The following is a 12,543-nucleotide window of genomic DNA, read 5'->3' on the forward strand; positions in this document are numbered from 1 at the left end:
GCCGGCATGGTTCAGTGCATGCGCAGACCGGCCATTGTATTCTGGCGCATGCGGAGGGGGATGTTTTCTCCATGCTGGCCATGGCGGAGCCCTACAGGGGCTGGCGCGGAAAGAAGGAATGCCCCCATGGCACAGGCCGCCTGCAGAAGGGCCAGGCCACCATGGGGGCTCCCCCTGGGGTCAAATATTGACAAGGAGAGAATTGAAATACATGCCCTCTTTAGATAAAGGATGTCCTGAGCAAAATCATTTTACTTTGTTATAAAAGAGTTGGAAATTCTAAATAGGCAGAATAGGCTCAAAGATAAGCAAATTCCCAAGTATTGATGATATTTATCCCAGAGCGCTCAGAGAGACGAGGAGGGTATTTTGGGAGACATTGAGAACCATTATTAATACAGACCCATTAGCCTTACTTCCATTCCATGTAACATAATAGAAACAAATCCATCAGCAAACCTGAGGATCATCTCCACAACAATAACTTATTTATCAGCAGTCATCCCGGCTCCATGGAGTCATAGAGTTTTACAGCACAGAAAGAGGCCCTTCGGCCCATTGGGTCTGTGCTGGCCATCAAGCACCTATCTATTCTAATCCCATTTTCCAGAAGGGTACAAACATACTTAACCAACCTCCTAGAGTTCATTGGAAAATCACCCATCCAAAGGGACTGGATGACATGGCACAGCTCAACTTTTAAAAAGGGTTTGACAGGACTTTGCATGTAAAGCTATTAAGTAAACTGCGGAAATTCAGAGTAATCCTGGGAATAATAATAATAATTGCTTATTGTCACAAGTAGGCTTCAATGAAGTTACTGTGAAAAGCCCCTAGTCGCCACATTCCGGCGCCTGTTCGGGGAGGCTGGTACAGGAATTGAACCGCGCTGCTGGCCTTGGTCTGCATTACCAGCCCCCAAATGGATGAGGAGGTCGTTTAAGGGTGGGAAATGAGTGCTCTTTAGAGGATTTATGTCAAACTAGGTGAAAGTATTGAGTGGAGTATCTCAGGGCTCAGTTTTCAGAATACAGCTATTTTTAATTTGCACAAGTGTCCTGGATTCTGAAACTCCATCCGAAGTGATCACATTATCGATGTTACCAAACTAGGGCCTAGACTTTACTGCCCCACAGTGGCTATTTTTTACTGCAGCAGATGTGGCAAACGATTGGCCGCTGGTAGGATCTTCTGGTCCTGCCAAAGTCTACAGGCTTTTGTAGGGCTCGCTCCGCCTTGTTGCCAGGGAACACACCGCGAGGGGACATCTTTGACAGGACTGGAAGAGCCCTCCAGCAGGAAGGTCTGGAAAATCCCACTTTAGGAAATTTGTTCTAAACATGTTCAATCAGTGCAGAGGGTGAGATGAGGGGAGCTGACTGGAGGGTGAGATGAGGGGAGCTGTCTGGAGGGTGAGATGAGGGGAGCTGTCTGGAGGGTGAGATGAGGGGAGCTGGCTGGACGATGAGGTGAGGGGAGCTGGCTGGAGAGTGTGGTGAGTTTTCTGGAGGGTGAGATGAGGGGAGTTGTCTGGACGATGAGGTGAGGGGAGCTGACTGGAGGGTGAGATGAGGGGAGCTGGCTGGAGGGTGAGATGAGGGGAGCTGACTGGAGGGTGAGGTGAGGGGAGCTGACTGGAGGGTGAGGTGAGGGGAGCTGGCTGGAGGGTGAGGGGAGCTGGCTGGAGGGTGAGGTGAGGGGAGCTGGCTGGAGGGTGAGGTGAGTTTTCTGGAGGGTGAGGTGAGGGGAGCTGGCTGGACGATGAGGTGAGGGGAGCTGGCTGGAGAGTGAGATGAGAGGAGGTGACGGGGGGGTGAGGTGAGGGGAGCTGGCTGGAGGGTGAGATGAGAGGAGGTGACTGGGGGGGTGAGGTGAGGGGAGCTGGCTGGAGGGTGAGGTGAGGGGAGCTGGCTGGAGGGTGAGATGAGGGGAACTGGCTGGAGGATGAGGTGAGGGAAGTTAACTGGAGGGTGAGATGAGGGGAGCTGACTAGAGGGTGAGATGAGGGGAGCTGACTGGAGGGTGAGATGAGAGGAGGTGACTGGGGGGGGGGGGGCGGTGAGAGTGATCATTATGTGGAATATTCTTCCAGATACAGCAGTGGTAGTAAACAAAACTCTGGAACTAATAAAAAAACAGTTGGAGGCTCCAAAGGGGAGGTATTAGAAACTCTGGATGAATGGATTAACATAGACCAGATGGCCATCGTCACTTTCAATTCTCTTCCCATTTTGTCATACATTATTCACTCCATACAACCTAAAATTATATTAACGACACCTAATATCAGAAAAAATGTCTTTCACTCTCCTTTCAGGGTTAGGAGCTGGCTTTGTGTCTAGCCCTGAATGATGGGATGAATATTGTCTCTGTCTGTTAGGTGTAGCTAGCTTCTGTGAAAGGGCAGCCTCAATGTCTTCTACTGAAGCAGAGGACAACAGACACAATCGCATGGGGAGAGGAATTTTTTTGTGAGAAATAGAAATAATCACATTCGGTAAAAGTCACTTTTCTGAGTTTGGAAATTAACAATGAACAAAGAACAAAGAAAAGTACAGCACAGGAACAGGCCCTTCGGCCCTCCAAGCCCATGCCGACCATGCTGCCCGACTAAACTACAATCTTCTACACTTCCTGGGTCCGTATCCCTCTCTTCCCATCCTATTCATGTATTTGTCAAGATGCCTCTTAAATGTCACTATCGTCCCTGCTTCCACCACCTCCTCTTGCAGCGAGTTCCATGCACCCACTACCCTCTGTGTAAAAAACTTGCCTCGTACATCTACTCTAAACCTTGCCCCTCACACCTTAAACGTATGCCCCCTGGTAATTGACCCCTCTAACCTGGGGAAAAGCCTCTGACCATCCACTCTGTCTATGCCCCTCATAATTTTGTAGACCTCTGCCAGGTCGCCCCTCAACCTCCATCGTTCCAGTGAGAACAAACCGAGTTTATTCAACCGCTCCTCGTAGCTAATGCCCTCCATACCAGGCAACATCCTGGTAAACCTCTTCTGTACCCTCTAAAGCCTCCACATCCTTCTGGTAGTGTGGTGACCAGAATTGAACACTATACTCCAAGTGTGGCCTAACTAAGGTTCTATACAGCTGCAACATGACTTGCCAATTCTTATACTCAATGCCCTGGCCGAAGAAGGCAAGCATGCCATATGCCTTCTTGACTACCTTCTCCACCTGTGCTGCCCCTTTCAGTGACCTGTGGACCTGTACACCTAGATCTCTCTGACTTTCAATACTCTTGAGGGTTCTACCATTCACTTTATATTCCCTAACTGCATTAGACCTTCCAAAATGCAGTACCTCACATTTGTGCGGATTAAACTCTATCTGCCATCTCTCCGCCCAAGTCTCCAAACGATCTAAATCCTGCTATATCCTCTCACAGTCCTCATCGCTATCCGCAATTCCACCAACCTTTGTGTCGTCTGCAAACTTACTAATCAGACCAGTTACATTTTCCTCCAAATCATTTATATATACTACGAACAGCAAAGGTCCCAGCACTGATCCCTGTGGAACACCACTAGTTACAGTCCTCCAATTAGAAAAGCACCCTTCCATTGCTACTCTCTGCCTTCTATGACCTAGCCAGTTCTGTATCCACCTTGCCAGCTCACCGCTGACCCCGTGTGACTTCACCTTTTGTACCAGTCTACCATGAGGGACCTTGTCAAAGGCCTTACTGAAGTCCATATAGACAACATCCACTGCCCTACCAGCATCAATCATCTTTGTGACCTCTTCGAAAAACTCTATCAAGTTAGTGAGACACTAACTCCCCTTCACAAAACTGTGCTGCCTCTCACTAATACGTCCATTTGCTTCCAAATGGGAGGAGATCCTGTCTCGAGGAATTCTCTCCAGTAATTTCCCTACCACTGACGTAAGGCTCACCGGCCTGTAGTTCCCTGGATTATCCTTGCTACCCTTCTTAAACAAAGGAACAACATTGGCTATTCTCCAGTCCTCCGGGATATTAAAGTAGCTGATTGGGGGCGAGTGTTGTGAGAACTTCACTGTTTATCTGACATGGGCTCTACCTGACTTTAGAATGTTTGATGCTCACCCTGGATGCCCAGAGGGTGAAATATTGCAGCGCTAACATCCCTCATCTTGAAGAGCACAAAATGTAAATGCCAGAAATGTGAAATGGATTCCATTACCCTGGTTAAGGTGTGTTATTATCCATACACAGTGTCCTCCATTGTTTCTGTATATGCTCCTTAAAGCAAAAACCTGACTCTGTGACATTAATCTTTTAAAAACCTCAGCAGTCACGAGTTCTCCAGAATTCCTACATTCATATATTTTCCCAGGAGTCATCTGAAACCCAATAAAGTCCAAACGCTGGATAGAGAACCTCATTATTGATTCGCTGGACGAGGAGGGGATGGAATCTTTATAATAAACTTGATTGTCACAAGTAGGCTTACATTAACACTGCAGTGAAGTTACTGCGAAAATACCCTAGTCACCACACTCGGGTACACAGAGGGAGAAGTCAGAATGTCCAAATTACCTAACAGCACGTCTTTTGAGGCTTGTGGGAGGAAACCGGAGCACCCGGAGGAAACCCACGCAGACACGGGGAGAATATGAAGTCTCCGCACAGACAGTGACCCAAGCTGGGAATCAAACCTGGGACCCTGGAGCTGTCAGGACTGGCGACTCAGCTTTAACAAAGTGAGAATTTGTTAAAAGCGAGGACATGTCGTTTAAGCCCGCTTCCTCCGTAGGTCACCCTCACAAAAGGCTGTGGTCACCCTAACTGCCCAGGGATACTCGGACATCCCCTTCTCTTATATTGACGCAGGCAAGGCCAGCGTTTATTGCCCATCCCCATTGCCCTTCTAAAGTGTCAAACCATCTTCTATCCAACTAAGAGGCTAACCAGGCCATGTCAGTGGGCAGTTAAGGATCGATCACATTGCTGAGTGGCAGCATATAAACCCCACTGGGTAAGGATGGTAGATTTCCTTCCCTAAAGGATGTTAGTGCAACAGATTGGATTTACAACAGTCCAGTTCACCATTACCGATCCCTGTGTTTTATTCCCAGAAGTATTTAATTCGCTGAATTTATATTCCCCAACTACCGTGGTGGGATTTACACGCATAACCTGAATTTTCAGGATGTGGAGGACTGAGATGAGGAGAAAACTCTTCAGTCAGGAGGATGCTGAACCAATGGATTTCTCTACCACAAAAGGCTGTGAAGGCCAAACCACTGAATGCATTTAAGGATGAAATATATAGATTTCTAGACTCTGAAGACATCAAGGAGTCTGGGGAGAGCACGGGAGTGTTTGGGGAGAGTATGGTTTGGAGATAGAGGATCAGCCATGATTATATTGAATGGAGGAGTAGGGTCGATGGGCTGAATGATCTACTCCTGCTCCTATTTTCTATATTTCTATGAATCCCATCCATGCAATCTCATACATTCCCCCACCTTAGAACCTGCCAAGGGTGGAGCTTAAAATTCTTGTCTTGGGATCATTCATCCAGTATCATAAACACTGTACTGCCATGTCATCGCTCATAGCTTCCTTTAGTAATAGTTAGGGAGTCCTCAGATCTCCCAGCACAGAACATGTTCTATGATGGCTATTGCACATAATGTGCACAATATCATAACATGCCGGATTAAGACTATATGAAGAGGGTCTACATAAGAATATCCCAAAGTGTTTCACATGTAATGAGTCCTCAGACTTAATTGAGGGTATAGATTGAGGTGTCAACAATGGCTAATGATCTCACTTCAATTAACAGCTGAAATTATGGAGTTTACTTCCTGTGAATCTGATTCATCAATTCAGTACTATTCAGTACTGGGTTTTATCATATAAATGCCATGCAATTCAGTCACACCTGCCCAAAGGCTTTTTTCAAGGTTTTTCTGAGCACTTCTGTATTCAGTAATTTTCCTCAATGTTGGAATGCACTTCCTATTTTATAGTTAAAACAATATTGCAGAAATCATACTGAGCCTGTGCCCAATTCTTTTGTTTTTACTTTCAGGAATGTTCAGACATGTTTAAGGATAATATTGCTGCTTTAATCTTTAAGTGATTATATTTTAACATCTGCATATAGCTCATTAACAATGCAGCAACCTTCAGTTTGCAAACTACAGTGTGCAGAAACTAAATATACTGCATTGATAAAGATAAAGGTTATCTAGCGTTGATTTTTTTAATGAAATATGTGCACGCATTGCATTGTGCTTGTGAAATACTGAAGATGTAACTGTTAATACAGCAACATCTGAATCCAATCACTGATCTAAATAGGTATTTGTACTCAGTAAGTAGTTATATTGGATTCTCAATGTTTTGGCCATTGTTATATTATTAATGCATTATCGCACTAACATCCGGATTGCTAAGTGGATACCACGTCTTGTGGTGTTGGAGGGATTTCACTTTGTGAAGTCACACAAAAAGTGTTGGATTCGCTTCATTTGCATTTCTATTAATGCGTTTCTCAAACATTGTGCCAGATGTTGTATAGAAGCTTGTCTCATTTGTCTATCTTTTCAACTTCAGTGGGGATCTCAAACTCACATAGAGGTTGGTACATCTCAATCATTTGTTAATATATTCATCCTTAAAATTCAACTGGTAACATTGCAATTGATGTGACAGCAAACAAACACAGACAGGCAATCCCCAATAAATGTATATAAACACATATCCAATCACATTTCATGTTTAACTAAGCACCACAAATTGCAGCTGGAACTGTCCCAGTCACTATGGGGGCGGTTCTCCGAACCCCGAGCCAGGCCGGAGAATCGTCGCAACCGCGCCACGACGCCCCAACGCCGGCACGCGATTCTCCGAGGTGTGGAGAATTGGTGCCATTTGCCCGGATGGGCCGAGTGGCTGCGCGGATACGACAGAGTCCCGCCGGCGCCGTTCACCCCTGGTCGCTGTCGACGGGAACTCTGCGTGAAGGGTCGGGGGGGGGCCTCCGATGGCATCTGGCCCGCGATCGGGGGCCACTGATCGGCGGGCCGGCCTCTCCCCCCCCGGCCTAATTTCCTGCGCGGCCGGCCCCTGAGTACCGATGCCATGTTGAGTCGGGGCTGGCGCGCTGAAGAAGTCCCCCGTGCATGCGCAGGTTGGCGCGGCCCAACTGTGCATGCACGGGTTGGTGCGGCGCCCATTTGGCGCCGGGGAGGGAGGCTGGAGCGGTGTGAACCACTCCAACACCGTTCTGGCCCCCTGAGGGGGACAGAATCGGTCACCCCCATGCCCCTTTCGCGCCGTCATGAAACGCGATGGCGTTCAAGATGGTGCAAACACTTGGGCTCCATTTGGGAGAATCGCCCCCTATATATATGATCCTTTACTGAACAATATTAAATTGATTTTACATGATTCAATGTTATTTATTTAGGCATTTTTATAACTGCAGAACTTTAGAAGAGGGCTATGTTTCAAAAGATAAAGAGAGAGAGAGAGAGAGAGTCGGCAATATGAGTCTTGCTGGTGCAAGTGGATTTGGGAGACCTGTGAGTGGATCGCCTTTTGATGGGACACTGGAAGTTGTGAGGAGTAACTTGTGATGTAATCTTGTAATGTTATATATCTGTCAGAGGAGCAGTGCACAGCGAAAGGAGTTGTAAAACAGATTGCAAGGGCATTAAAACAATAGCTAATCAGGGAATCATAGAATTCCCTCCAGTGAGGCCATTCGGCCCATCGAATCTGCACCGACCCTCTGAAAGAGCACCTTACCAAGGCCCACTCCTCCGCCCAATGCCCACCTAACCTACACATCTTCCGACACAAAGGGGCAATTTCTTAGAATGGCCAATCCACCTAACCTGCTCATCTTTGGACTGTGGGAGGCAACTGGAGGACCAGGAGGAAACCCACGCAGACACAGGGAGAACGTGCAAACTCCACACAGAGAGTCAGTCGAGGCCGGAATTGAACCTGGGTCCCTGGAGCTGTGAGGCCACCCAAAATGGGAAAGCACCTTTCCATAAGTTTGGTGCATTAGCTGCTTGTTAAATAGCGTTTGATTTTATATTAATTTTAGCCTGTTTGTTACAGTTAACATCGTAAAATGTGAAATCTTGCCCCTTGGTTTATTTCTGTCGGTCACTGGGAAAATCATCTTTCTTTTAAACGTTATCAGCATCTACCAGGATCATAAGAGCATACAAGTAGAAAGATAGATAATAGTCCAGACAAACACAAGCTTCCCAACAGTTGCACATGCTCTAGAATTTACACCGTGGAGAATGGCTGAGTAATTACCCTGGTAAACAATGCCCGCACACAGCATCTGCTGCTACTGTTCCCAGATGGACATAGGTCTTCTTCAAAGTAGCACAGTCGGTATGTGGTTTGCAGGGCACAGAACTGTATATGTTTGAAAATGTGGCCGGGGCGCAGATTCTGCAGCTCATTTTGATGCCATTTCCATAGCCGCATTCCTAAAGAACAAAGATTACATTTTACCACAGTAAATAGTAATTCCCCTTCCCAGAGGGCAGTCCCAAAGCAGCTTCCTTTGTTTACAATTATGTCATTAAGACAAAGGCAGCAATAGTGATGATCACAAAATGCAGGGCCAATTAAAGTTGTGCAGTATTTTCTGTCATTACCAAGGAGCTTTTAAAAGAGTCAGGTGATAGTGACTGTTGAACGGGGATAACAGAATTACAATCATCATGGAATCATAGAATTTACAGTGCAGAAGGAGGCCATTCGGCCCATCGAGTCTGCACCAGCTCTTGGAAAGAGCACCCTACCCAAGCCCACACCTCCACTCTATCCCCATAACCCAGTAACCCCACCCAACACTAAGGGCAATTTTGGACACTAAGGGAAATTTAGCATGGCCAATCCACCTAACCTGCATATCTTTGGACTGTGCGAGGAAACCGGAGGACCCGGAGGAAACCCATGCACACACGGGGAGGATGTGCAGACTCCACGCAGGAAGTGACCCAAGCCGGGACTCAAACCTGGGACCCTGGAGCTGTGCTAACCACTATGCTACCATGCTGGCCAGAGCACATAACTTTTATAAAATACATAAGAATGAGCATAAAATAATCATATAGATATTTTAGGATTACACAAATCCTTTTCTTTTCCAAATGAACCAAATCTTCTGCCCAGCTTAATTTAATTTACAATTGAATACTCTGCACACCTCCCCCACCTGAAGAGGGGTAGGATGTGGGGGCCGGCTGTATAATGGGCCAGAAGGATAAGGGGTGGAGTTGCCATCTCCTCCTGACTGCACACTCCAACGAATTAAGTCCTGCATTAAGGGCCTCGTCTCGCTGCCGTGGTCTACCGGTGACATGTAAGGACCACACGATGTGGGCAAAAATATGAAATAAACCCTGGTGGGAATGCCTGTGGCCTGGTTGGGGGAGCCAATCCTTCTCTGGCACCCCGAGCCCAATGGACGGATCCACTGGTGCAAATAGAAGGACTCTTGCCCTTGACAAAGGATTTTGACCCAGCGACAGTGAAGGAACGGCGATATATTTCCAAGTCAGGATGGCAAGTGAGAGTGCAACCAACTGAGCCACGGCTGACATGTTGTCGAAAAAGCATGTCATTACAAACTGAATACAGCTATGACCCAAGCATTACATATTAACATTAATTTTGGACGTCAAATATTGCATTAATTACCTTGTCAGGCTCTTGCCCTGGAGGACAGTGCAAACAGGGGATACACCGACCTTTCTTGTCCTCAAACTCCTGCTCGCCACATTGCAGCATCGTCACACTTCTGCAGCTCAGCAGCTATGAGTGGAAAGGCACACAATTAGTGACACAGAATCATCCAACCTCCTCACTCCCAGTAATGCCTCAAGAATTTCTTATTGAAGCAGCTCATAAATTCTCTGAAACAATAATGTCAACATCTGACAATCGGCTGACTTATCATTCCATTAACCCTTCCTGTGCAGAAATCAGAACTTTCCAGAACTGCTGTCATTTGCCAGACACAGTGAATTAGATTTACAATTGGGAAATCCAATTATTTGATACGGGATGTTAAAAAAATGCCAATTGGAAAACCCAAGCTTGAATGCCATGCCCGTGTGCAATATAAAATCGGGAGAAGTGTAGAATTGGCTGTCTATTCGTCCATTTGACACAATTGTACATCATGGGGAGGGGGAGAACCTTCAATCTCAGCCCGTTCAGTGACCCACTCTACATCATGGCCAATTTCCCCAACATTTCAATACTGTTCACTTACTACCCTATCCACCACTAAGTTAGATATATTTCTGATTTTAAAAAACAGATTAAAGGGATATGGGGAACAGGTGGGGAGCTGGATTTGAGACCAGGAAGTGATCAGTGATCTGATTGAATGGTGGAGCAGGCTCGAAGGGCTGAATTGCCTACTTCTGCTCCTAATTCCTTTGTTCCTATGTTCCGAACATCCGTACAATTCTCCACAGTTAGGTCAGCACTGCTGCCTCACTGCGCTGAGGTCCCAGGTTCAATCCCGGCCCTGGATCACTGTCCGTGTGGAGTTTGCACATTCTCCCAGTGTTTGCGCGGGTTTCGCCCCCACAACCCAAAGATGTGCAGGGTAGGTGGATTGGCCACGCTAAATTGCCCCTTAATTGGAAAAAATGGGCACTCTAAATTTTAAAAACAAAATTCTCCAGTTGATGTGACGCAAATGGGTTGAAATCATACGATGCAAAATGAATAGAAAAGGCACTAAACATGCTTCTATTGATATTAAAATAGCAGAACAAGATATCAGATGGTGGTTTCAATCAAAAATATATATGGTCAATTTTTTTTAAAAAGCAGCATGACAGAGCATTGTCTGATCGAGAAAGATCGATCAGATAAGCCCCATTGTCAGAATGGATGCGCACAGTCACTTTATATTATTGAAGCTCTTAAGCTCTTCAAATGCTGCAAAACGGTTTCATTTTTCCTACCATTCGGTAAGAATTGACCACACATTACTTTTGTGGCAAATTGTGACACTGATCACATTGAAATAAAAACTACAGTACTTTGGCTCACATTACAGACATAACAAGCTGCCAAGAGCTTTTTGTTTCATTCCGCTTTGAGAGCTCTTTTCTCCCAGGCACTCCTTTTCTGGACAACCTTGGGGAATTGAACAGCGGTTATCCGCCCTCTCCTCTCCCAGAGTCCTCGTAACATTGAAGACAGGGTCAGTGACTCCTGGCATGAAGCTATGTAATCATTCCTTTACTCACTACTGCATCAACAATCTATCCCTGCTTGCAGACGCCTGATACTCCCAAATGTGCCTTGCTGAAAGTAATGTCCCGTTTTAAAAAATAATCTCCAGGTATCACAAAATGAATCAGGAGGTACAGACAAACACTGCATCTCTCCACCTGTGCCAATTCTCAGAAACATATGAGAACCTCGTCACTAGTTGTACCAAGTGACATACAAAACGTCCCCCGCAAATTCACCTATTCCTACTGGGGAACTGCTGAGGGGCTTAACTTAATGTTGCTGTTAAGCTGCACAAAGATCTTTCCTGCATCAGCACAGAAGAGAGAGTGGCATGCCAGTGTCAACACCCAGTGTGCGTCTGGGGGCTTCTGTATGGCGGCACAGTGGTTAGCACTGCTGCCTCACAACGGCAGGGGCCCCGGTTCAATTCCGGCCTTGGGTGACTGTATGTGTGGAGTTTGTACATTTTCCCCATGTCTGCATGGGTTTCCTTGCAGATGGTACACACGACTGCCACTGTTTGTCGGTGGTGGAGGGTTTGAATGTTTGTGGAAGGGGGAGCAATCAAGCGAGCTGCTTTGTCCTGGATGGTGTCAAGCTTCTTGAGTGTTGTTGGAGCTGCACTCATCGAGGCAAGTGGAGAGTATTCCATTACACTCCTGACTTGTGCCTTATAGATGGTGGACAGGCTTTGGGCGGTCAGGAGGTGAGCTACTCGCCGTAGGATTCCTAGCCTTTAACCTGCCCTGGTAGCTACAGTACAGTATTAATATGGCTTGTCCAATTCAGTTTCTGATCAATGGTAATGCCATTGAATGTCAAGGGGCGGTGGTTAGATCCTCTCTTGTACGAGATGGTCATTGCCTGGCACTTGTGTGGCACAAATGTAACTTGCCACTTGTCAGCCCAAGCCTGGTATTGTCCAGGTCTTGCTGCATTTGGACATGGACTGCTTCATTATCTGAGGAGTCGTGAATAGTGCTGAACATTGTGCAGTCATCTGCAAACATCCCCACTTCTGACCTGATGGTGGGAGGGAAGTAATTGATGAAGCAGCTGAAGATGATTGGGCCTAGGACACTACCCTGAGGAACTGCTGCAGTGATGTCCTGGAGCAGAGATGATCGGCCTCCAATCATCACAACCATCTTCCTTTGTGACAGGTATGACTCCAATCAATGGAGAGTTTTCCCCCTGATGCCCATTGACTCCAGTTTAGCTAGAGCTCCTTTATGCCGTACTCAGTCAAATGCTACCTTGATGTCAAGGGCAGTCACTCTCACCTCACC

The 12,543-nt window shown here is 46.5% G+C and overlaps 1 protein-coding gene across 4 annotated transcripts in view; it reads right to left on the reverse strand.

The window, feature by feature from the left end:
• The window catches only part of relt (RELT TNF receptor), a 77,270-nt gene that overhangs the window by 49,750 nt on the left and 14,977 nt on the right, over positions 1-12,543 (reverse strand). For all 4 annotated transcript variants that reach the window (XM_038818512.1, XM_038818511.1, XM_038818509.1 and 1 more), the window contains 2 exons: positions 9,695-9,808; positions 8,297-8,475 (listed from right to left, as the gene is read on the reverse strand). In XM_038818512.1, the coding sequence (XP_038674440.1) occupies positions 8,297-8,475; positions 9,695-9,808 (293 nt within the window). The remainder of the gene's footprint in view (positions 1-8,296; positions 8,476-9,694; positions 9,809-12,543) is intronic.

Source organism: Scyliorhinus canicula, chromosome 14 (genome assembly GCF_902713615.1).
Source record: "Scyliorhinus canicula chromosome 14, sScyCan1.1, whole genome shotgun sequence".
Classification (NCBI taxonomy): Eukaryota; Metazoa; Chordata; class Chondrichthyes; order Carcharhiniformes; family Scyliorhinidae; genus Scyliorhinus; species Scyliorhinus canicula.